This window comes from Scomber japonicus, chromosome 5 (assembly GCF_027409825.1).
Source record: "Scomber japonicus isolate fScoJap1 chromosome 5, fScoJap1.pri, whole genome shotgun sequence".
Classification (NCBI taxonomy): domain Eukaryota; kingdom Metazoa; phylum Chordata; class Actinopteri; order Scombriformes; family Scombridae; genus Scomber; species Scomber japonicus.
Window position 1 is genome coordinate 9,421,526 of NC_070582.1, and position 27,465 is coordinate 9,448,990.

Sequence of the window (27,465 nt, forward strand, 5' to 3'; positions counted from 1 at the left end):
GACATAGTTTGTATTTAATACAGTATAGCTTGATTCAATAGTCATACGAATGATACAGTAATAGGTTATAACAGAACAAATATAAAATTAATGTAGATAACTGTATATCCTGGGCAATCGTATGAAAACAGTTGTTGAATACCATAGAAAAATAAAATAGGGCACATTCTGCGTCCATCATTGAAAGGAAAAACAATTCTAAAATCAGAGTGCATGAGGATGGCAGACTTAAAAAATGCTTCACTACAAGCAAATTCAATATGAATTTTGTAGCAAAGAACAAATTTTGTTTTCTTTTCACCCGGCAATAACATAATGCAAAGTATGACAGACAGACACTCAGATTTTGTACATGTACTCTATAATAATGGCAAGATACTGGGACCAGATGAAAGCACTGATTACAACCACAGTCTGTAGAACTTAAAAGTAACAATAATATTGAAAATATATTTAAAGACAGAATTTCTGACTCTCACGTGCCCAAGAAGGACTTTATAGGGTGTAGGCACAGATTTGTGCATGCTTATTCAGCTATTTTTGCTATTCTATTGTGACTTTCTGGTTTCCCTGTAAAATCCTCTTGATTTGTCCAATAAAGCTCTATGCAGAAGTTTACAGTAAGTCAAATGTCACTAAATGTTTTTATATTCAAGCATTGCTAAATTTAACAATAATCAAGTTATCCCAGCATCACATGTAGACCTACAGAATTACTATTAAGTCTTATTTGTCATCCCAACCTAAACGCCATAATGACTTATCTCAGCACATTGGGAATAGTTATTTAAAAGTGCTAAAACATGATTTGTGTAAAGAAAAAAAAAGTATTGCACTACTTTGAGGTCTTAACTGATGACTTACACAGATGTACGCTTCAATGGCATAGTCACTGCAGCAAGGACTGCTCTAAACAGGTGTGTGCACATGTTTGTGTGTGTGTGTGTGTGTGTGTGTAAATATAGGGACGCTTAGCAATACATTTGCACAATCACTAAAGCATGATGGCACTGCTAGTGAGCAAAGGCGGACACGGGCACTGGTCACGGTCTGTACTGCAGGTCAGGAATTCTCAATATTAGGTGAGATGGAAAGCTTCAGTGGATGCATTTGAAAAAAATAAAACAAAAAGAAGAATTTACATGGACAGCGATTTAATGAGTGATCACAGAAGGGATGTATTAATAGCCTGATCATTTGGGATGTGCTTTACCTCTCCTCACTGCCATTCAGTGGTATTTACTGAAGCAGAGGACAAACTCAAAGAACGTCTTTTGCGAATAAACAAGCCAAGTAGCAGTTTCACCTCCTTGTGTTCAGTAGGACACTCCTGAGACAACGCAAAACTAGCTCGTACCATCTACTTGACATACACCTTGTGCTAAAAATGAACTGCAGTGAACTGAATACTTAATGGACACAGACGGTGTAGAAACAATCCTAATCACAGTGGTGATCACACTTCTTACCTGGAATAAAAAATGGTGCATTTAAAAAAAAAAGGAATATTTCACCCCTCCATGTCAGTTGAAACTCCAATGAATAGATTATATTGCACCACAATTACATCTCAGCTCTTCTCAGTAAATCCTGAAAATGTTTTAAGTTAGTTTATCGCTAACTTTTGCATCTGACAGAGATGTTGTACATGTGGGGCAGTCACTGGACCACTAACCATTTAGATTACTCTACAGCAGATGTTAAGAGAATGGTAAAGTGACTTTTTGGAGCACACTGGCTGTGTTAGGTTTATGACTGAATTGCAGTTAAGACTTCAGTTCAATTTTGCCATCATTACCTTCAACAGAGTTTTAACTGACATGTATTGAGCAGATAATGCTTTTTTCTGGGGGGGTGAACTACTCTCTTAGGGTCCCTAAACCGTTGGTTTAAAGTGGAAAGTAAAAAAATTAAAAGTTATCGAACATTACCTCGACTGTGCCTGACCACAGACCACAAAACTGCACAACACTGGAGCACTTTGTTCATTTTAACCACCTATTTTCTGAGATATGTTCAGCAAAAAACAAAATGTCACAATGTTGGCGGCCAGGATGCTATCACATTGAAACTTTGTAATGTCGACACTCAAGCCTTTCTCGTCACTGCCTCGTCTTGGTCTGGCGTGTCAATGAAGAATGGCCTAGTTTCAAAAAGACAGCCTCTGTAAGGAAATTTCTTTCCTGTGCTCACTAATTGGTCACACAACACGGCTTGGGGTTAACAGGTTGACTGCAGAAATCTCAGGGCTCATGGATTGGGTTTGGGAAGTCAGGACTGAAGCTCACTGATTGGCTGGGAGCAGACCCTGCCTTTGGGCATGCTCCAAAATGGCATTGTAGCAGAAGTAGTACTGGTCTGGAGTTTGAATGCTGAAGGCCCTCTGTGTTCTCATGCGTCGCACCGTCTGGCATACATTTAGCGAGCCAACGTCCTGTAGCTGGGACAGACAGATGTCCAGGGCACAGAAGGTACCTGCAAACAACAAGTGGATTGAATAAAACAAACGAACTGTTGACAATAGGGAACAGTTGTTATTACCACCCTGAAAAGTGATGAGTCAAGTTGAGGCTTTTGTGTTCAAATCAGAAAGCTTTTCAACCTCATTCGTTCTGCGCTGAATGTTAACTGACCCTTGAAGCTCATAACATATTTCAAAACTGAATGTCAATGATTCAAAAAAACTAAAAATCTTACCTGTTCTCCCAATCCCTGCACTACAGTGGACCACCATTGGGGGTCCCTGTGGGTGGCCTGACCATTGAAGTCCCAAAGCCTTCACCATTTTCCTCTGCTGTCTCTTCACAGCTCCCAGGAAGTCAATGAGAGTAACCGCTGAGGTGGGAACACCGTAGTCAGGCCAGCTGAGGTACTGGAAATGACTCACTTGTCTCTGTTCACATGTCTGAATGGATAAAAAGAATATTTTGACAGTTACATGCTGGTTGTACATTACTTTTAATTTTTTGCTCATGTAATATGGCTTGATTGCACCATTTAGGTTTTAAATGTGAAAATAAGTTTATTCTAGCAGTGTAAGTGCATTGGCCATCTGATGTGGGGTCAAAATGTAGCTCAAACCTCAGTTATATTTATAACATCGACCTCTCTTGCTGACCCCTGACATGCTGACCCCTGCCTATAATACTGGCTCCTATGATGTTGAGTGTCATTTGTCTGGTATGGAGGGAGTCAGCGCCAGTGTGGGAGGTGTTACCAATCAGATATAGTCTAGTTACGCTGGTTGTGCAACCCAATTTGCCTCTATTGCCAGTCATGGAAAAGAAGGTTCTGACTGTTGTTTGCACCTACACACCGCAAAGCAGGTGATTGCATTTGGCCTTCATGAAGTCAGTAGGTGAATCTTTGAGATGGCATGGCCTGGAAACTCCAGTTCTGATTACTCAACACTAATGTGAGTAATGCCAGAGACATCTATACGTGTAATTTAGAAGAACAGCCTGCCAGGTAGGCTTTGTTCAGTTGCAGAGGTTGCTACTTGCAGTGGTAACAAAGGATGTCGGTACCTATTGTGGTGAAAATGCAGTAAACCTTTCATGAACACAAACAGTGAAGGAAGGCGTAAGGTTGAAGGCGAAGACCTTTGCTGGTCCTGGGAACTCAGAAGCTTCTCTGATTGAGGAACCAAAAAACCAAGTGTGGGAGGAATTCGAGAAGGTCACAGAGAGAGACTTTTGGTTGGTCTCAGACATTTTGTAACTAATTCTGTTTGTGGTTTTCATGGTACACTTATCTTGGCAAAGACAGTTATGAAGTTCTGTTGGCTTCACTGTACCCTCCAGTACATGATTTATATGCTTGGGTAATCCAGTCCACGTCTAGTAGTGGTATGGTACCATGGTGCTCTGCTAGAATACAGCAGGCACAGCTTGGGAGAAAGTTGCTTTTGTTGGATTTCTTGTTTATGATTGATGAGAAAAATGGGGAATGAGGTACAGAGGTAGATTGATGCAGCATTGGGTGAGTAGCTCAAACATCTAAATGGAGCCTGACATAGCCTGGCTGTTCCTTTGTCTTATATGGAGCCACTTGGGATGACTTTGGCAACCTGATCATCTGATGCCTCCTGGGCAACCTGCTAGACTCCTCCCTGTAGAGGTACTCTGGGTTTGTCCTGCTGGGGCAGACCTAACCCTGCTGGAGGATTTCTTATCAGGCCTGAGAACAACTTTGGATCCTCCAAGAGGCACTAGAGAACTTTGGTGGGGAGAAATTGTCTTGCTAGTCTTGTCTCCACTGTGTCCCAAATAAAAAGGAAGCTGGATGGATATCTTAGTATAGGAATTTGTAGGCCATAACTTTAAATTGAAAAAATATCTTACGATGCATTCATGTGCCCAAGAAGTATTAGATGTTCCCAATAAGTTGTTCACTGACAGTCTATTGCTACATGACCTCCCCAGTATGTATTCTTGTTGTGGGTCCATGGCTGTACCTCAGTGTTGTGCAGTTCGAGGGTGGTGTGGTTGTAATGGGTGTGGTGGTCGACCCTTTGGTTCACCACTGCCATATGACCATAGACCTCCTGTCCTCCTTCATCCAAAGGCCAATACTGTCCACACTTCCTCCGACTGCCCTCGTCTGTCCTGCAAAACAGAACCACAATACACGTTTATACAATATTATACAATACATTTTAGTCTCACAACTGTCTCAAATCTTAAATTAGGTACCGGTATCTTTTTTTGATTCAACAAAAACTATGTATTGACTTTATCTTTGTCAAATTACCTGGTTGTCATGACGATGACCAGCACATTTTGTTCCCAGACCATTCTCCAGAAATCACTGTAGGTCTTTTCCAGTGGTCCTACACAGTACAAGAGAGTAAATTGCAATTTATTTTTTCAGTGAATTAGTCAGTGATTAAATGTAATGGAGCATATCCACTTGATTGCACGGAACAGAAGCCTAATGAGATACTCTCATACTTACAAAATAATTAAGACGTGGTAGTGAAAAGTAACCCTTGCCTTTTCTCAGCTCTTCATTAACTGTTAACAACTTTTACATACTATTTAATCAAAAAAATTGGCCTCAGTGTGTTTCTGGTCACTCTTTCGTGTGCACCTGAAGTAATCTGCAGTCCATCAGTTTATTCTGTCAGTTTGAGACAGTCTCCCTCATATCTTCAGCAAATTAGAGCTTATCACAAAACCAACATCCAGCAAATCTCATGGAGCTTGTTTTGATAACAGAGCCCTGTTCTGCCCACTGTCACTTATTTACAGGTCTCTTTTATTGCAATTTGTCATCGTTTTTTTAATTAAAAGTAAACATTAAACAACTGAGCTGAATGCTGATGTCCAAAACAATCAATTAAAATACATTTATAATCTAATAAAAAAGGACTCTGGCAATTTTATGTGGGAGAAAAGCACACCATGCTAAGAATTTTCACAGTGATGTATCACAAGGCTCAGCACACTGTAATTTGTATATGCTACTTGTTTATGTTGTGTGTGTGTTGGGTTGTGTTGGCCCCACATTACAAACAGTGCTGTGTGTCATGTGTTATTTTAAATAACAGGAATTCTGCAAAAACACTTTGGTAATTAATTTATTTTTCAGTGTGCAGCTGGACAAATTAGAAATAAACCCTCTTCTTTCAATATATAATACCAAACTACCAGACAGACTCAAAAATGATTTTCAAGTTACTGACAAAGTCACAACAAATATAAGCTTAATGAATTATTAGATGTTGCAAGATCTACCTACTCAAGAAGTTTGGAAAAATGTACTGAAAATGGTGCAAAAAAAGAAAAGTAAATTCAACTTTGCTGTAAAAAAACAAATCTTTGTGTTTATATGACAAAACTTTCTCCATGACCCGTTAACTTTAAAAAGGCATGAACATGTGATTCTGAGCGCATTAGCTAAAATATCTGACATACCTTGAGTCCCAATGTATGCATTCTTCTGTTTGTAGCCGTCCATGAAGCTTGCATTGATGTAGTCTGATCTCTATAAGAACAACAAAGTTTCATCACAAAGTTGGACCGAGTCTGTGCAGTACTTTAAGTATACAGACGTCAGTTCAAGAAAACACTTCTATTGCCAAATGCCAGCTAGCTGATGATGCTAGTGTAGCAGTCTTTAATTTATGAGGCTTGTCATGTTTCTTGGCAGCCGAAAGTCTTTTTCTTTGTTATGAGTGACAGCTGTATTTTAAATATCACCAACCTCATTCCTTCTGGCTTTCAAACGAACTCTTGTTTGATCAAGACACAGCACGTCACCGTAGCGATTCCTCTCCTGATTGTAGGCTGCTCTGTAAACAATAAAGAAGATTATTAGTGTCACCTACATCTGTAACCGCCAACACTTGAAGACTATCTACAAATAAAAACTGACGTTTCCAATATTAATACATTTCTTTTAGGATGGCTACAATGAAACTATTTTGAAGAAGATAGTGACCAGCATTGGGTTCATATATTAGAAAGTAATTACACTGTGACTCTGATAGGAATATGAGACAGAATAGCACCTTCACAGATACAAAATCACAAACTGCTTTACATAATGAAAAACATATTATTATTATTATTATTATTATTATTATACATATATTAAGGCAACAGCACAGGGCTGAAAAGTTAAAATAATAGCAACAACAAATCAGGACAGAGACACAAAAACACAAACAAGGACAATAATAAAAAAGAAAAGGCAATAAACAAAGTGGAGCCACTCTTCAGCCAGGCTAACTAAAGCGTGATATGTCTGCTCTCATAAACTCACTGTGCACAGTGGAAGGTTCCAGGTGGAGGTTCTTTTCGGAGCTCCTCGTACTCCTGATGGATGCCTGTGCGCTGGAGCCTGCCGAGGTGTGTCAGCAGCTCCTGTGGGCGCATGGACTCGGGTCCGGGGACGTGAATGGAAGAGTCTTCCATGGGGATTCCCACCAGCTCGTCCACTGGGTCCACCCGGCCATTCTGACCTGCCAGTAGCTGCTGGTTCCAGCTGTAAGCATCCAGAGGTAGCAGGCCACCGAGGTGCTGAGGGAGACAGTCTCTGGGGAGGTGCTGGCGCAGCTCAATCATTTTTACCATCTGAACCTGGAGTTAGATGAGACAGGGGTGGACAGGACCCAATAAAGACAGAGTTAAAGGGTAAGGGTTAAGGATAGGTACAGGTTTTTACAAGTGTGTCTTAACATAATACTAACCTACCATTATGTATATGCAAATGAGTCTTGGTTGCTGTAACAGTTCCTACTGTCCATACTGATCCTGAAGCTATTCTCTTGGAAAGCGACTACACTGTGGAGAGTGATGAGGGACAAACTCTACAGCCCTCTTTTCATGTAAAAATGCATTCCAAAGTTCATCTGGAGCCAATATGATGCTTCACTGGTCTCAGTTAGCTAAATTAAGTCAGTGTCTTCTAAAATTCATGTCTGTTTGGTTTGAAATTTCCTCTTTTTGTTTCTGCAGGATAAAGTTCCTCGCTGAGCTGTGGCAGAGGGACACATTCTGGTAGCTGTGTGTCAATTTGTGATTTTACTACTTAAGGAGGTGCTCAGAGTTTGAAATAATTTGAAATATTTTCTATTGCCTTGGTAATCTTGAAACACAATTTACAGTAGAGAATCAGGTGACAGCCTCTAAAAGAAATCCATACTAATGTAATTTTCTTCGGGGACAGTAGTGTTGGGTGATCGACCATACTGATTCAAGCATTCAGCAGGGAGGGGATTAGTGGTTAGAGAGAACCCTCAAATCAAATGATCACTTGCAACAATCAATGACACTGACCCACCTGCTCCCTTATTGTATGCCTCTCCAGATGAACTAAAGAGGTTTTCTCCGATCTCTTTTTAAGATATAATCATGAGTGATGAGACAGCAGAGATAAAGAGAGGATGTGAGAAAATCAAAGTATTATAAAATGAGCACCAAGCTCTTCCATTTACCCTCTCCCTAAGTTTCTCCTTGAGAAGCAGACTGAGCAGGTTGTAGGGCACTCGAAACCAAACAGGGGCCCCGACAATCAACACCTTCTTCAACCTGGCAGGGAACGCCCCCTGGTGGAGAGAGACAGCACACATTTGGAACAAATTACAAGGGAACTGTCAACCGAATTTGACTGACGACAACACTATTACTGCAGTCAATTTTTTAGATCGATATGTAGGCAGAGTATACATGCAGCTGATGCTGGTGTGGCGACATGAGTGTCTAAGTTATTGACTCCAAATGATTCACTGCAGGGCCCTTAGAGCACAAATCACCCAGAAGTGGGCATACATGCAGGTAACTGACACAATAAGCAATACTTTACAGCCACAGTGTATGTATTATATCTCTTTCATACTTGTCAACTCATTCAGTGAGTCAATCATTTTGCCCTTCGGACAGGCGCTAAAATCCTTGAGGACACCAACTGCATTTTAATTGATGTGCTTCAGCACAGGATGCAGGAAATAACTCAGTTACGCATTAACCTTGTTGCTGGAAAAAAAAGTGAATGATTTTCAACAGTGGCTGAAAATTCAACTTTAAACCCAATAAAGTGTTTACAGAGTATCTGTGTGTATCTAATTATGGCTTTATTACATTTATTACCTTTACAATAACATTTACTGTGTGTGTCATTCCAACCTTAAGCAAGTTGAGGATCTTCTTGCTCAGGTCCAGCTCAAAGTTTGTGTAGTTGGAGCCCGCCATGTCGTAGATGAACACCAAGCCATTCCTCTGGGTCTCAAAGCTGCGGGCGACAAACATGTCATGTAACAACTAACATACACAGCAGAGTATGGACACAACTATTATTTTCATTATCTATTCCTATTCTTGTCTAATATGCCAATCAATTCATTGTTTAGTCCACAAAAAGGCAGAAAATAATGAAAAATGTACATATCCTGAAGCCCAATGTCATCAAATTGCTTGTAATCTACAGGTATTCACTTTATTATCACACAAGACAAAAAAAACAAACATAAATTCTCACATTTCATAAGCTGGAATCAACATAGTTGCAAATTCATGTTCAGCTGATCTTTTAATTTAGCTCTACTTGATTTGTCACCATTACATTTGGTATATTTAGATTTAAGACTGTATGTACCATGATAGATCTCTCCCATATTTCCCATCCCTCATACACATCTAATGACCATCCTGTTGTACAGTAGGAGTTGATAAAGTAGTTCTAGTCACATTGTTTCAGCTTTAAGGTTAAGTAGTATTTTTAACATCTTCAACTTCAGTTTAGTTGCCTCATGGAACTACAAAGTGTCTGAATGATAACCTTGTAAAAGTCTAATTTGATGTGAGTGGAACAGGATTCCCTCAAGGACAACTGACCTACTCAGAAATAAACTGGGTGATGGATTTGGTTTCTAATAAAAGAAGAATTCTCTACCAGCCTCCACTGTTAAAGCAAGATATACCAACCTAACAAAGAACTGATGCCCTGTATTGTATCTTCATATATTCAGGTTATTCTACATTGATGGAGTCCTCACCTCTCCACAGCCCGATCCAGGAGGTAGAAGAGGGCCTGAAGCACTACATGGTTGCCTGTCTTATTGGGGTGATGAAGCTTGGCCGTGTACAAGGCAATGGAGGCGCCTGAAGGGTCCCGAACACTCTGCAAATACACAAAAAACAACAACAAAAATCAACTAAGTTCGACAAGTTCATCCCCTTTTCACCACCAGCTCTCATTTCCTTTGACTAAACTGTGGAATATCTGGGTAATTCCCCACCAGGCATCACATAACTATTAAACTTGTCATTATATGCATGAAATACAGCTGTAGAAAAGTTCTAACAAAAGTTGACTGATGTGATTTTCATAGAAATGTGGTGCTACAAGCCACTTCAAGGAGTGAACACGGGGCTGGTTTTAAGTGTGAAAACAAGGCTGCCAAATGGAAGCTGTGCAAAAAATGAAGGCTGAACAATGACCACAGGGGGGCACTTAAGTTCATATGCTGGTTACTGGCACCGTGCCAAAAAAGGGGTTGTCAACATTTCAGCAGGAGGAGCAACTCATGTCAATTATGATGCTGCCTCTTGCGTCTCCTTTCTTTCCCCTGAGAGGGACACAGAACATATTTTTCCAGTCAAATGTGATCAGTGTTAAAGCAGCAGTGTATCATGAGAACCGGTGAATCTCAACTTTAATGAAGTCGCCGACCAAAATGACACACCGGAACCGTCCTTTGTAAGCAAATAAAGCCTTGTGTTCTCGGCCTGTGGAGGCTAAAAATACCTCAGACAGGATATGAAGCCCGCTGCTGAGGCTGGAGACCTCCGACGTCAGACAAGAGGATGTGCAACATCAATGCCACTGTGGCACGTCAGCGGGGAAGGAAGAGGGGAAACGCAGGAGAATGGGAATGTGTGCGTGTATGTGTGTGTGTGTTAGTGAGCTGGAAAGGGGGGGGGGGGGGGCATCTTTTATGGTTGCGATTTGGCTGACAAAGGGCTAAATTTATCTGGCACAGGAAAGCCACTTGGCATGAACATTAGCCAGTAAGTTACACTCGAAAGGACCATTAATTCCTTAATTACGAGAGACTACTTTTAATTTTACACCTTAAACCTTTCTGTCGATGAAAAGTTGCCTCTTTTCATCAGCAATTTAGGACATTATTGAAACTTTCATTGCAAGACAACAGCAAACATATTTAAAGCTTTGTCACAGCCTGAGGCATTTTATTAAATACAGAAGAATCTCCATAATTTCCTTGATTAAAGGGGGAACTTGAAACAGAGGAGGTTGTTAAGTCTGAGAAAATATAAGGAGACTACAAATTTTAATAAAGCCTGCATTACAACCTGGCAGACAGGAAGTGTTAAAGGAAAAAAATACAACAGGTTGCATTATGGGAAAGTGTTTTTGAAGATTGATCCAGACTATAAAGGACTAAAAACCAGAGAATCTCTATTTTTTGACCATTCTTCATTTCAAATTTTATGGAGGTATATACTAAATTAATGGAGGAGTCTTTGTTTTGTCAAAAAATGGTAAATACTGTCACAATTTCCTAATACCCAAGCAGGCATGTTGAAACCCTAACAGTCAGAACACAGAAATATTCTGATTATAATCAAAAAAGACTGAAAACCAGCAAAAGTTTTTATTATTCAGAAGTTGGAACCAGATAATATTAACTTATTGCTGATTAGGCTCGGCTACAACAGACAGTAACAGTTAAATATGGGATTTCAAACTGAGATGGTCCATAAATAGCATTACCTGCAGTCAGTTTTTCCACAAGTTGACATTAGACCTGAGGTATGCTAGATGTTAAGGAAATGTATGGCATTATTCTAAAAATAAAAGGTACCCAGATATGCAGATATACTCTCTTACCAACACAGTGAACTTTCCACTCAGCAGCTCGGAGCGTAGAGGTTCCTCCTGCGGCTGAAGTCTGACGATTCCTTCTTTAAGACGCGTTTCCTGAAGAAAACAGATCACAGCAGGTGAAGTCAGGCTTTTGGAGTAACAGGCATCACTTTGAGCTGAATTCGTCTCTGTGAACAATAGAATTACACGCCTGACTTTCCTGTCAGAAGGATCCCCTCTTTGCAAGGTTTCCACCCCCCCCCCCCCCTCTAAAAAGGAGGCTGTGTGGGAGTTTCTTGAACTTATTGTAAAGCCAAGCTGGGGAGGTGTGATTTCCATTTGCTATTTTATTTACTTTTTGGTTTAATACTGTGAAGTTGTGGGAGACTTAACTGGGATTAAAGGCCAATACTAACCAGTGCAATGTGATCAGGTTGGGGATGAGCCTAACCCACCTGGGAGAAGCAGTGTTTAAGCCCTGATAATTCCCCTATGATTTAATTTACACTGGTTTTAATACAGGGTTTAGTTTTCACTCAAGCTTTTTCTTGAAACCAAACCCTTGGCTACAGCTGTAACAATTTGTCAATCGTTTAAAATAAGATAAGATCGAACTGTGGAAATCTAGAGTTACACAAGCAACAAAAAAAACTCTACAGCTGAAGGGAAAGTGTCAGAGTGTCAGTTTTCACACAGTCATTTGTTAAAGAAGCTTTAACACTAGAGATAAGCGGCATTAAAACAAACAGGATGCAAAAGTGATATGAAAAGAGTGTTAGACTGAAATAAATGAATATCAAAGATTAGCTTAACTTAAAATAAGCAGCAATAAAACAGCTGAATTACATATTTTTTCCCTGAGATGGAAAGAATCTGGTTAATTAAAGCATCTAAAGTATGTTATAAAATGAACCATTGAAACACCTGTAAACTCAGCTTCAGTGTGTTACTAAAAAAAACTTTTCCTGCATATTTCTTGCTTTTTATAAAACACTTTCTTTGGCAATAAATACAGTTTTCAATCCAGTTCTGTTGAGTGCAGTTGTTAAAATTGTGCTGAAATAAGGACTTTTATGTCAAAAATGTATCACTGGCACCTCCTTTTTTTTAATTTGTGGTTTTATCAAAGTGCTGAGATGCTTAGAAATATGTAAAGTCTTAACTTAGACTACACTCAGGCCACTTACAGTAGATGGTGCAATACAAAAATACTTATTTTTCATGCCAAGCATTTTTGAATGCCAACTCGACCCGTTTGTGTGCACCCCCCTCCCACCAAAAACGTATTACACTGGAAACCCCCCCCCCCCCCCTTAGTTTGTCCTGACAAATTACTTGCACCCGGCCCCTGTCCCAGTGCTGACGCAGCATTAAACCGAGTTAAATGAACTGTGGCATAGCAGGGGAGACTAATCCGTCTCAAAGTCACATTCAAGGCATTCATAAATGAGTGGCGTTTATGCAGGCCAACTATTCATTGCTGAAATAAGAACCCACCTTGGTGATTGAAGTGACTTTACTAAAAAGGTAGGAGGTAAAATCCTGCCATGTCTTGAAGCTATTCAGGTCATTAGAGTCTGAGCGAGACGTCTGGGAACTTTCCGTTTGCTGCAGTGGATAAAACCGGAGCAGATCTGAGCAGATAAATCCTATTTTGTAATTTACAGCAGAATAGACCATTTAGGGGCAAAATGAGACATAATCCTCAACTCCCTGGTACTTTTTATGTGCCTCGAAGAAGGTGTTGATTATCTTATTTCCAGACCATACAGTAAATGAGACCTGCATTTTAATGACAAGCCCTGCCCTGGAGGTTTCATCTTGATCATCATTTTCTAGTTTGATGGTAATAATATCATCAAGGTCACCAACAGCTATTTCAGCGATATGAAGTGAACTGACATCTTTTCTCTATGCTGGATAATGTTCAGGCCTCTGTGAGACCTCTGTTTTCATTCATCTCAGCCTCAGCTGCTGCTCAGTCAGCTGGCCTCACAACCTTTCAGTGAGTCTGCAGTACAATATCTGCTGTGGGAAGGTTGTGATACTAGCCGCAGGGGCGTCATGCTCACGCCATTCATTTTTTTGAGGGGGGAACCATTTCACAATGCATATATAACCTTTCCAGTAATTATCTGCATTACATCTAAAACACCCCCTAACTAGTGACTATCCAGATCTATTATTAAATGAGACTTAAAAACACTTGTATTGTAATTTAATGGTGACACACTAATGTTAACATGTGGGTTATAGTCGAAACTTGTGATGCCAAAGTCACTTTAAGAGAAAGAAATTTACAAATCCATTCAAGTCATAGTGTGAGCTGAAATCGGTTTTCACCTATACCTCACACTGCTGTTAAAAGTATAGGATCCCAATTTCTAAAGTGTCTCTTAAATTACCAGTTGGGTGCCCAGATCACCACTGAAAGAAGTTTTCCTCACTGTATTCATTCCTCCTGTTCACACTGGCTATTAAAAGATCCCCTTCAAATGTGCTTTCAATGGAAGTGATTGGAGGCCAAAATCCACAGTGTGTCCACACAGTTATTTAAAAGTTTATCTGAAGCTTATATGAGGCTTCAGCAGTCTGAGTTAGTCACATCAAGTGGATATCTGCCACATTTACAGTCTTTATAGCATCAAATTCCCTCTTTGTGTTTCCTTGCACAGTGTTTCCCCTGTTGAGCTGTGGTGGAAGTATAGTAACAAAAAGAGGGATTTTGGCACTAAACACACTGTCATGTTGAAAGATATCTACTTGATTTGACTCATTTGGACAACTGAAGCTTCACATTTGCTTCAAACTAACAATACAATACATTTTTGCACAGAAGGAGGACTGTGGATTTTGTCCCCTATCACTTTTATTGTAAGTGCATTATAAAAAGGATCTTCTAATGGTCAGTATGAACAGGAGGAATGATTACAGCAAGAAAAACCTATTTCAATTTCAATGTCTGACTGTTGTTTTAAGATAGACTGAAACTGTGAGCCTATCCTTTCACAGTCACACAATGGCAATTTGCAACAAATCAACACGTCATCCACAGCCACAGCTCAACTGTTAGTAGAGAACTCAAAGCTGGAAGAAAACAAGTAGCCTCAACAGTGAAGGGCTGTGTGTAGCAGGGAGAGTTAAACATGGGTAAAAACTTGTAGAAAAGCCACTACACTAAATTAAAAATACTTGCTGTAAAAATAGAATTTGACATTTGTCTAAAGCCACCAATTTTCACACCTCTGGCTTGCAGCGACTGTACGTTTTAAACTTAAGTCCGTTTCCCAGGGAGGAGGTTCACCAGTAAACAAACAAACAGGAAACAAAAAGCAGAACATCAGCAAAGTTCATTAGATATGCACCTAAAAAAAAAACCCTCCCAAAAATAAATAACCTCACAGTAAGAGGAAAGCAGATTACAACTCTTTTATTAGATTGAATCAAGAGCAAATGAAAAGCATCCCATTCCATTATTGTGTTGCATTCAGGCTCAGCATGCCCTTCCCAGTGAAACTTTGATGTGTTCTACTTTTTAAACCAGAGACTCATAAATCATAACCTCAGCCGTACCAACCAATGTCCTGTTCTGATGACAACATAACACTTATTTTGTGAAAAGCTTGAAGCTCTGCTGGAAAGTTGAATAAGCCTGCATGCTGCTTCTTGAAACATCCCCCTGGTGTATAATTCAGTGTGTGACTCAGTGCTGTGTATGTGTGTGTGTGTGTGTGTGTGTGTGTGTGTGTGTCTGGCCTCAGGTTTTTCGTGCATCTGCTTAGTCCATCTCTTGCTTGGCTTGGGCTTCTGAAGAAATCTGTTCAATGAAAAAAGGGCCTTGTGTTTCTTGTGCTGTGGGTGCGGTGAAGACGCTCTGCAATGAACTCTACCTTTTCTACCTCCGGATCAACATCTGTATTATTTTGAACTCCTTTTGTCAGCGTCTTTGGTTTTTAATTTGAAAAAGGTACTTTAACATTGTTGTTGGTATATTTTCTGTTTTTTTTTTGTCCATCTAAAAGCTTTGCAAAATTTGCGTGAGAGAAGCAACTGCTGACTTCACAGTTGTGTCATAACCTTATAAACAACAGACTAAAATAAGACTAATTGGTTCTATGGAAATAACTGGCAGATTTACAGTATGATGTGCTAAAAAAAGGAGTGGTACATGAGAAATTGTGTTCCACTGTGGGTGTCAATCATTTCTTATAATGTTTTTGAAATTGTTTAGACAGATGTGGTAGATATGTATCTAAATTTAGTTTTCTGGAAACTATGTCTAATTAAAACAACCTGAGTTATAACTTGAGAACATTCAGCTAAACAAAAAGAAAGAAAAGTCTAATTAAGATTGTCTTTTCCGACTGTGATAACTTTTTTTATCTTCCCAACAATGTTAAAACAAGCAGCTTTGAATTTTTTTGTTGCCTTTGTGTGTGTGACACGAGCATCAATGTCACCAAGGTCTCCCTTCACTGATTAATGATCTGGAGCTGAGGAAGAGGCAGACATTGTAGTATTTCAGGAAAAACAGCTGCCTGCACAGTGTGAAGTGTTGAGACAGTCGACTGCATCTCTGCTTGTGGCTTTGTAACATTCGTAAGTGTGACGGTCACCAAATGTGTTTTACACATGAAGTACTGAAGTCAGAAGATGATTTATACACCTAATGATGTATGATTAGTGCTGCTGGGTATCAAATCTCAATACTTGAGTTCAACTGAAATGTGTTGTTAGCATTGAAAAGAGTACAGTATTAAAGGTCTCCATTAAAAACTAGATCAGATATTTCTTGATCTAAATGTGAGGCTGTGTTTAGGCAAAGTTCTTTATATTTAAACCCATTTAAAAATAAAAATAAAAGTTTCTGGTGTGATGGTAACTTAGGGATTGTATTGCTACTAAAAATGTGAGGATTTAAATCTTATCCAGCACTAATGAGTCCCCCCCCCTTAAGAAAGTTTTATCTGCCTGCTGACCTAGTGGAAATTATTTAGACTTTTATAAAAATACCCAAACTTCTCAAAAGGTGGTTTCATTTAATTTCAGTTACAGTGGAAATAAACACTAAAAAACATCCTTGTGGTTGAACATCAAATTATTACCAACTATGATTTCTTGAGCTAAATTTCGTGAGCTTGTTGTAAGCTAATTGAAAAGCTAGCATTAATAAAGTGGGAAAATCCATAGCAGCAAACATGTCTGATACTGATGGACAAGTTGTTGTTTTCAAGAGATGCGGACTTCCAATATGGCTGCCAGAGGGAGCCGTGACACTTAAACGTGCTCCAAGTTGTGTGTACAGCTGCAAGATATTCTGCAGAAATCTGACTGCTTCCTCTCTCTCTCTCTTTCTCTCTAACTCTCCCTGTCTTTCTCTTTCCTTACCCTGTAGCTGTGGAACAGCTCGATGGCTCGGAGGACATCAAACTTTCGAGCCATGAGGAACTTGACAGCCAGTTCGCGGGACAGCGGTGACACTCCATGCTGACTGGTCCACTTGTTGATTTCCTCCAGAAACTGCCTGGTAGCCTGAAACAGACACAGATGTGCTTACAAACTTTGTTCTCTCATAATCGAAGGGGTCAAACAGGAAGGAAGTGAAACTCTGCTTTAAACTTGATACATCCTCTGACGTGGCCTGGTCTATGGTTGCGTTTAACATGCAGCCCTGCTTAATGTGAGTTCATGTACATACACACAGAAGCAGAAAATAAAATGACTTGAACTTTAGTGCGGCCAATGTAAAGGCTCAGTTTCACACAGGTTCTTCCTCAATTTTGCTGATCATCTCACGTGATAACCACAGACTATCTTGGGGAAAGTTTGGACATTTTGTGGAAGCCATGGAGCGACAAAATTCCTGTGCATGGTTGAGCTACAAAGAACAAGAAAAACTAAGTAGTGACGCATGTGAACGGCAGCACTTAGATCAACTGGAGAGGTTTGGGAATTTTGTTCAGTACAGGAACAGTTTCAGTTTAGAGCCGACACTTTTATTAAGCGAGTGCAAGAGCATGAGAGAGGTGAAGAAGATGGAATCCTGCTGAACTGGTGTCTGACACAAAGCTGCGATAATGACAGGGGAACATACGCTTTTAATAGTACTTGGAAGTAAAGCCAGGAATATCTACTTGTCTAGTTCTGAAACATCAAATATTAAAGTAGTTCATTGCCAATAAAAATTATGTTTTCTTTGGAAGAATTTGACTGAAATTAAAATGGCTCTTCTACATTTTTCAAGATCCATTTGTCACCAAAAGCCTATTTCTGGTTTTATGGTCTTCTTCACAAGAAAGAAGAGGAATAATCATGCATCAAACTACGATGGTGAAGCTTGAAAATGTGCATCTGACAGCTGTTTTGGGATGAAGATGCTAATTAGTCAAATTCTTGTGAAATCTGGCTGCAACCACAGGAAAGAACCCAAGAAGAGCACAGCAGAGTTGAAAAGAGCTAAAAATGACTACTGACATTATGATAGATGGCCAATGATTACATGGCATTAATTAAACTCACATTTAAAATAAAAAAAATACAAGTGTGTACTGAGTGATTAAACTTGCATCTGGTATTTACAATACAAAATGTAGCATTTATTATTGTTGTTCACTGAGAGGCAGCAGAAATGGGCTGAGTACAAAACACATCATCATCTGATAAGTTAAGATGTCAGTGTGAAAAACAGAGAAACATTAACATTCATTTGGAGATGGATTTTAGTAAGTCTAATACTTGCTCTCCTGTTAGCTCTGTTTATGGTCTCTCTCTACCAACTCTGAGGGAAATATCCGGCTCTTTAGCTGCTAAATGCTAACCAGCTAGTCGCTAACTGTGTTTTTCTCCATTTGGTGCTGAGCAGGAAGTGTACAGTGGGCTTTTAGCACTTTTCCTCTGATAAAAGCTGTCTACTGTGACTGAAAATATAAAACAAACATATAAAAGCTGTGAGAGTGAACCAAAACTGTAAAGTTGGAGGCTGAACAGCTAAACAATGAGCTTAAACTGGCTAAAAAGCCCCATAAAGCTGCAGAGCCAGCTGATAATTCTCTTTAGGTTCATCGCTACTAGCAACACCTTTCATGTGGCATTCATGTGGTGTCAGAATAATTGGAAAAATTAGTTCCTGATTGGGAAAATTCATGTGAACCGCACCTCAAGTTGGAAAAACATCGAAAGTTGGCAAAAATGTTGGCACACGACTTGCCAAAGGTTGACATCATATATGCAGAAACATGGCCGAAGAAAGTAAATGTTTGGTTGATGTAAGAAACTTTTTTATTAACTCATGTATTGCATATTTTTGCTCATGTAATTTCTGATATGGCATTACATTATCTGTCAGAAAAGAGTTTGTTAGAAAAGTTGATCCGTTGCTCTTCGTTGTCACGCAAAGACTAGAAACGGATCAACGTGTTGTATAAACACTGAGAACACATCTTCGTCATAGAGTCCATGTTGTGTCAACATTATGACTTTATGAGCTCATGAACACACTAAAGTTCGAAGCATGACTTCCAAACTCAGGAAATGGGACCATCCAAGGAGCATGAGAATGCAGCATTACATTACATGTCATTTGATATATTGCTATAAAGAAATATCAATTACAGCCATTTTAAAATAACACAATAATCAAATAAGATTAAAGAAAAGTTGGCTTGCTTTGAAATTTTTTCAAAAACACTTTTTTAATCAAGCACCATGTTAAGATGCTCTTTGGTTGATTAGCTCAAATCAAATTCATCATGTCATCTGATATCATACACCACACTGGTAATTTGCAAAGTCTGTTTACCATTAAAGCCTCCACTCATCTTGCAAATAACTAATGCATTTAGCCAGCAGTCTTTCAGGGGCTTCCTGTCCTCCCCTCTCCTCTTCTACCCTGCCTCAGGCCCCCTAACCCCCCCATCCACCCACCCTCAGCACCCGCAGAGTTAGCAAGTCAGCACCCAGTGAATCGTCAAAAGGCGACAGAGGAGGCAATGAAAGCTCACACTTTAAACACAGGGTTCCGCTTCTCTGCTCAGGCACAGCGGCGGTGGGGCATGCATGGGAGACAGGAAGTCAAGTTCTGGGATTCCACGGCTCTTTAGGAATACAAAACGATCACTGACGAGCGCCGAGCCTAAAGACAGGATGCCACTGTCTCTCCTCAGGAAAGCCAGTGCTTTCAGAGACAGGAGGGCCTGCAGCTTCTGCTCTGTTCAAAAGCCTTAACATGCAAGGGATGAGGGATGATTGCACCTGACAGGGCCGAGGTCGTTTCATATCCGATTCTCATGGGGAAAAATGTGGAGCAGTGTTTTTCTAGACTCTGAGCCATACAGTGCATCGAGGATGTGATCTTTGAGGCATTCAAGTTGATTCCTCCATAAAATACTGGCATAACATACTGATTTAAAAAAGGCAACTGGATAAGAAAATAAGAGTAAACTGAACTACAAACACAATTTAACAGCATTAATATGGCCTATGAATCCAGGCTTTGCTGTGACATGAAGCATTAACATGATTTCATAATATGAGAAAGTAATTCTAATTAAAACCCATGCCTTAATGTCTCAGTCTAGTTTTACTATAATAACTTCCACTTCATTTACGGACACTAGATGCAAGTACTGAGCATGATTGTCAAATAAAGACGGCCAAAAGACACATCTCATTCAGCATCAATAGCTAAACTCTCAAGTGAAGGACTGTTAAATGACTGAATGGGTTATATCTTTCCCTTTTTCAGCTCTTCGTTGGATTCTTGCATGTTTTCACACTTATTAAAGATTTGGCTTTACCAGCGGTGATGTCAGTCCACCAGTTTAGTTCAGACTGTAATATCTGAACAACTTTTACATGGATTGTGATAACACTTTATACAAACATTAATGGTCCCCACAGGATGAATCCTAATCCTGACTTTGGTGACATTTTTTCCACTTTTATTATTCCTCTGTGGCCGGCCATAATTTTCACTTATCCTGAGAAATATCTCAAAAATCTACAACATAGATAGCTGCAAAATACAGATGTTCATGGTTCACAGACAATGTATCCTACTTACTTTGGTGATTGTGAGTTTTCGTCTAGCACCACCACAAGACTGATATTTGTGATCTTTAGTGAAATGCCTCTAGAAGTATGAACACTTTTCATCCGCTGCCATATTCAGATAAACTGTTTAGTTTCAGTCTAATACTTTGGTTTATGACCAAATACCTGCAACATTAATGACATTCACATCAGGCTCAGCTCAACATGATGTTCAGTTGGAATTGGAAAACATGCTAATATGCTAAACTAAAGTGACATGTTATCATTGTGAGCATTTTAAAGCAGCTAACATGGCTATATATATTTAACCAATGCAATCTAGTGGGAATCTCTAAGAAGATGAAATGTGATGACACTGACAGAGGTGAACCTGGACTTAGATCTTCTGCTCCGTTTGGCCAGTTTGATTAAGGTGGACTGACAAAAATCAAGCAAAGCTAAATAATATGAATTGAAAAGGAATGCAGCAGGGAGTCTTAAAGTCATGGTTTGTCTTCTTTATCGCAAGAAAAAGTAAAACACACCTGTGATGTCAACAAGATATAAAACCTGGAGCTACTCCACAGAATTTTTGGTCTTTGTATTTGATGAAACTGTAAAAAGCATCAGTGAGAGCAGTCAGGGGTCAGGGTTTTTTTCAAAAGGATAACTTATTGTTTCGGTCCAAATCTTTGTGGGCATTATAAAACATCCTATAGTCTATAAAGAAAGTATCCAACCTCTGTTTCTGTCACTATTTTAGATTTATTTACAGTCATTAAACTGAACTAGACTGAACAGCAACATGTGACTTTTCAAAGTGGTTATACCATCTTTTAAAAATACAAAAGTTCACAATTCCCATCTAATGTGAATTGTCTGCTCTTTGTTGTTGCAGAATGAAGCGTTAATCCTTTAGACTTCGCCAAAGATAACTTCCTGTCAGACTGCTGTCAGGTACACTCGGGTTTCCAAGATTTCAATGGCCTGACAGCTGCTCTTTCTCTCTTAGCCTTTTAAGGAGAGCCTGCCAACTCCAGGCAGTGACCCTCTGTTCCTGGAGAAGCCAGTCTTGTTTGGTTTTTCTGCACTAGGGGCCATATCCGCAAAGAGTGGAATTTGAGGATGGACCAGTTTGTTTTCATGATAGCACACCGGACTGCGGTGGAAGACTCACTGCGGAGGAGTGACTGATTCAATTCCTGGAAGATGCATAAATATTTGCCTGACTTGCTCCAGTTCTGATACAGCAGGAGATGCTTTCTTGAAGTCCTTGATTATTCGTTTTAAAAACACTTAAATGTGGCCAACTCTGCCTGACATGAATCTAAATAGACTGAGAGGTTCTTGCAAATGCTTTCTATCTGATCACCAATCTTATTTTTCCTTTCATATTAATTCAGTTCTCTGTAAATCTTCATTCTGTGACTCTGAAATGCTTGCTGAGGGGGACATTTTAAGAAGTGGTTACTGGCTTTTCAAAAAAAAAAAAACAGCTGACATTGTATAATCCTGTTGGTTGTCAGCGTTGTTCAATGATGGTCTGGGCTTTGTCATTGGTGGGGTTGACAGTGACTGTCAATAACTAATTGATTAGTCTCACAGTGGTAGAAACCCGCTGCACTGTGAGCCAGCGGAGGAATTTTGGAGTTGGCGAGCAAAAAACAGCACAAACATCCGGTGTCCAGGGTCAAAAAGGTTGAGGACCCCTTCCCCGAAGTACACGCCACTAAAAGAAACCGCTATAACATCACAGAAAATGTGTTGCCGCAGGGAGACAGTATGACATCACAGAGGACAAGCTGCTATGAAAACAACTGATTTCACGGAGAGAGAACTCTGTGATTTGGGGAATGTGTGATATCACAGAAACCACAGAAACCATTCAACATTTCAAACAACTCACAGCTACAGAGAACCCTAGAGAAAAATACGGCCCTACCAGGAAGAAGGATTACACAGAAGATACAGATAGCTTGGCGTCAGTGTTTCCACAGAACGCACAAATTACCCTTTCAGTGGAAGAAAAACAAAACCCTGTAGCACCCTAAAGTGTTCCTTAAACACAACGTTTCTGCCCAATACTACAAAATGTTTAATGTTACTGTCATGACTAATATTCTAACATCCAAGAAGTGAAGTGTTTCAACTTCAGTTCTCTACACAATCATTCAATATAACGGCTTATTTTTTTAAAACAATTGCAACACCATGGAAATAATCTGATCAGTACTCTGCTATATTTTACTGCTGCTTCATATTTATTATGCATGTACAGGTCAGTTTGGAGACCGGCACAATTCCACCTGTAACCTTGATGCTGTGCAGGCCTTCTTCTGCTGCGTGTACAGAAAGTGTTTTTCTAACTGTGAAATAATGATAGTGGACTGTACAATATTACAATGTACCATGAGATGATAAAGACTGTCACCTAGGCAGCTTTCCCTTCCATATCCCCGGTGGAGGTGGACTTAGGTCATTATGGGCAATGCTGCAAATAAATGATTGCTTTATGGCTTTGCTGGCATTACAAATGTGATAAATTACCTTGATTTTAGTTTTGCAACTGACAACTATTCATACTATTTGATCCATAAATTGTTAATCATCATTTTTTAAGCAAAAACACCAAACAAACAATCATTGGTTCCACCTTCTCAAATATGATGATTTACTGTTTTTCGTTGTCATATATGACAGTAAATTGAACATCTCAGACCAAACAAGCAAATTGAAGACATCACAATGGGCTCTGAGAAAATGTCAATGCCATTTTTTTCACCACTATTTCATTGACTTAATGATTAATCAAGAAAATTATGGCATATTCTCAATACATTGTTTGGTCTGTAAAATGACCATCACTTTTGTCCCACAACCCAAGGTGACATCTTCAGATCATTTTGAAACTAAAATATTTACTCGCTATCATAGAAGACAAAGAAAACTACCAAATATTCACATTCAAAGAGGGTGAAACTAGTAAAACCTTTCATATATTATATTTTTTAATTACTAAAATTATTAATTATCTAATCATGTAATCAGTTACATTCTGCTTGGTCATGTCATGTATTCAAGTCACTACATTTCTATAAAACAAATCATAGCTACTGTAAATTGCTACCAGGATAGAAAAATACTTATGTGATAGAAACTTCCATCCAGATTTCCCACCCTGCCTGAACACAACTCTATAGAAACTTCCTCATGGTGTAAACTTTTTTAAATGAGGCACTTCAGCATGTGTGTGGTGTGCCTCACTGACTCGCCTAAATTGGATTTCCTTTTGGTTTCACGTACTACTTCTTTGTTACAAGAACTGCTCATTAATGCATTAGTATTGACATGCTGTCTGTTGTGGTCACATTCCAGCCCGAGGGAGTCACACTGTAAGACGGTGACTGTATTAATGTCTCAGCTGAAGAAAATTCAATTGAAAACATGACGGAGAACAGCAGCGGAGGGGGGCGACTGCAGCGTCATGGTTACACCTTGATCCTACCAGACAAGGCTAATGCATTTCCTTATCATTTTAAAAAGAGGATTTTGGCCTTCCCTCGCCTTTCTACTGTCTATTTGATTACAGATGCCATGCTAATCTATTTACTAATATAGGACTGCTGTTGCCAAGCGGCTTCGCTTCACTTCAGCGAGTCCCATTTGGCACGAGTCAATACCAAAACAGGAAGTCAATAATGTCACTCTCTCCCTGCTCCCCACTTTCTCTCACTCCACTGCTTCCTGGGAGTAGACGCAACACACACACACACACACACACACACACACACATACACACTCTTTCTCTAAAGCACATGATAGACACACACTCACTCACTCTGTAACTCATAAACTTGCCTGCCCTCCCCCCACCCCGAGTCTAGTGGAAATGCTTTTAACAGCTGCCTTTAGAATGAAGTTCCACTACACTCGTGTACGCTCCCGAGAGAGCCACCCTGCCACGCACACACACACACACACACACACACATACACAAGCACCCCCTACAAAGCTGGGGATGTAATGAGGGCGTCCGGTACCCTAGCAGGGGGCCCTGGCTCACACAGGAAATGGAGTAGCCAGATAAGGCTTTCTGCTGGCCAGATGATGAGAGGAGTCAGAGAGGGAAGAGAAGGCACAAGCGTGAGCACTGAGCAGCACCATAGAAAGAGAAGATAATGCCTCTAAAAGCCTTTCCCAGGATATATTAAAAATAAACTCCAAACCAAGATAAATGTTAAGTTTATTTGGAACACCTAACTAAAACTAAGAAGGCTGCCAATACTAAATCCTACTTTCGTCAAGGTTGTAATGTTCAGGTTTGGTTTAAACTGCTTTTTATCAAACTTCATGGGACTTTTAGAGGCTGAAGTTAGAGAGAGTGGGGATGTTGGATTGTTATCATAAGAGCCGTTTCTAATGTTTGGTGTACCTTCATTAATATACACAAACCAAAGCCTCCAAAATGACCCCAAAGATGAATCAATGTCTTTCCAAAACTAGTTCAACAAAGCTTCATGAAGATTTACAGCAGGGCGGCTGTTTTAAACTGCATTGGTTTTAGCTACGTGTGCCTAATAAACTGGCAGTACAATCAGTAGGGCTGCAACTTAGTTATATTATTATGACTTAATGTGCTGATTGCTTTATCCATTTATTGTTTAGCCTAACAATTGTCAGGAAATTGTGAAAAAAAGTCAGTAAATGCTTCATTGTATAAGCTTATAATACTACTTTGAAAGGCTATTTCTCTCCCAATTGGGCTTATAACATCCAAAGTAATATCTAAATCAGAGAGTTTATTAATGTGAAGATTTAAACAGCATAAAATCCATTAAGTGTTTCCTTTTGATGTTTTAGATTTGGGTCAAAGTCATTTAAGCTTTAATAAGACATAAATACAGGGAAATGCATTCTCTTTCCTTAATACTGGTTTAAATGTGTGAATGGCTGCTTTATAAGATGATTAGTTGTAATAGGGGAGAACAGGGTCAGTGGTAACATTCGGTAGATGTTGCTCCCTAGAGGGCGTTGTTAAAAAAAATGTTGGTACTCAAATGTCAGAATCAGGGGTCATTATGAGGACAATTCAAGAGTAAAATTGAGGTGAGAGGACTTTTAGTGTTTTTCATATCAAAATATAAACATCCACGTCTTCAGTGATTCTCTTGGGTTTATAATAAAAATAATTATTACCATTTAAAATAATAAGACCTGTAGTTTAGATATGTTTTCTTTCCTAGCTTGATGTATCGTGGCTTGTTCTACATGAGATGTGGGAACTGGTCACATCTTTTTTTAAGCTGTTGGCACAAGACTCGTTCTGGCGCTTTGCTTCTCTTGCTCTCTCCCACTCACAGACATAAAAAGAAAAACCTCACATATATATGTCACATGTACTCCCCCACCTATCCAGATCACTCTCCTGGATGAGTATGTGCAACATATTTAGGTGAGGTAAGGCGTGTCCTTTTTATATCTGACCGAAATGGTTTAACTTTCTTGCTAACAGCTAACAGCTAGTTGTCGCTTTCATTTATTTAAATCATAATAGTACTTTAAGTTTATTATAACAGCACTTAGTCTAGTAGTTTGCAGTAGTTTAGAGATTTCAGAGTATTTATTATATATTGTGTATCGCGATATAGCCGAAAAATATCGCAATATTATTTAAAAGGCCCTGCCCGATTTTAGCCCGTTAGCCAAAAAATCTCAGATGGGTATTCTTATCAGATTCTCTGGTTGTAACATTCATGAACATTTAACATGAAACCAAACTTTATAAATTAATCTTAAAAATGTCCTAAGTTAAATAACACAAGGACATTTGACTACCACCCTTATGATGTGGACGGTTCCCAAACTGCACAAGATTACTTAAAACAGTCCAAATATTTGGAGCAGAATAAGCAAAATGAGAGGAAGGTAACTCCTCTCCTACTTGACACTTAAGTCTTCTATTAGACATTGAAATCTAACAAAGATACAGTTTTTTAAAAAGGGATTCAAATTAAAGTAAGAAATGTGACTATCAACCCTGCTCACCCCTACAGGTTTTTTTTTTATCTAGCCACATCACTATCAGGACACTTTCAACCAGGTTTCTACTGCATTCCTCAATGAGCCAAAATGTGTCCACAAAAAAACTCTGTAATCCTGTAAGATCTCATTCTGTCCCCACCATTGGACAACTGTAAGATCCGAAAGAGATTTTTCTTTTTTTTTTTTTAACATCAGTGGAGGTTGATAGAGGCGAGCTCGGCCTGTGTTTCACAACACTTAAGCCCAGCCGCTGGAGAGGAACTGGCAGTGATGCAACCGGAGCAATAATGCGCCAGAAATCGATACATTATTTCCGCTCTGAGTTCAGGACGATTTCGCAACCGATCCACGATTGCGCACTGCCATCGCCATCGTCGCAGGGCCGAAACACCTCCAGGTGAGGCCGTATAGCAGCAACCTTTAGGCGATACAAACACAATACAGGGAGGGAAGAATGAAGACTTTAATTTAAAAAAAAAAGGGGCCTTACCTGTTCTTCCTCCGCCGATAAAGTAGCTGCCATGGTCCCCGTCAGTTCTCCGCTCACCTTTTCACCGAGACGCGTCCTTTTCATAAAAAGTGGAGAATGAAACGAAGCGGAGAGATGTCTGTGTGTCTGTCCCTCGTGTAAAAAACGGGGTTTAGGGGTTGTCCCTCTCGCACAAAGTTGAAGGCATCAGAAACGCTGCAGTCTGAGCTCAATGTTTTTTTTTTCTTCTCTTGATAACTGTTTTGCGAAACACGGCAGGGGCAATCAGTCTGAAATTGCCATCCAAAACTACAGGCGAAATCCGCTGATGTTGTGTCAGATTTCACCGAGCACACAAGAAAATGAAGAAAGGGAAGAAAGAAAAAAAAAACAGAGAGGACAACACTCGAGCAGCTAGACGAGGCTTGGCTTCGGCTCGATGATAAATGAGTTCAGAGCATGTTCTGCTGCTCATCCGCCTAACCTGACACACATCAGAGGGCTGCAGCTGCCCGCTGACGCCTCCATGCCATGAATTGCAAGTTTTTAGCCCTGAACGTCGCCTTTATGTTGTGAGAGAGGCGTACAGC

General features: G+C 39.6%; 1 protein-coding gene across 1 annotated transcript; it reads right to left on the reverse strand.

The window, feature by feature from the left end:
• Positions 1-27,400, reverse strand: ptpn9a (protein tyrosine phosphatase non-receptor type 9a). Its single transcript, XM_053318822.1, has 13 exons — positions 26,897-27,400; positions 16,723-16,866; positions 11,359-11,448; positions 9,500-9,624; positions 8,631-8,736; positions 7,943-8,053; positions 6,769-7,085; positions 6,208-6,295; positions 5,919-5,988; positions 4,753-4,831; positions 4,457-4,607; positions 2,698-2,905; positions 1-2,475 (listed from the first exon to the last, which is right to left on the reverse strand). The coding sequence occupies exons 1-13, from the start codon at positions 26,978-26,980 to the stop codon at positions 2,285-2,287; spliced, it is 1,764 nt and encodes a 587-aa protein (XP_053174797.1). The 5' UTR covers positions 26,981-27,400; the 3' UTR covers positions 1-2,284.
• Positions 27,401-27,465: the final 65 nt, after the last annotated feature.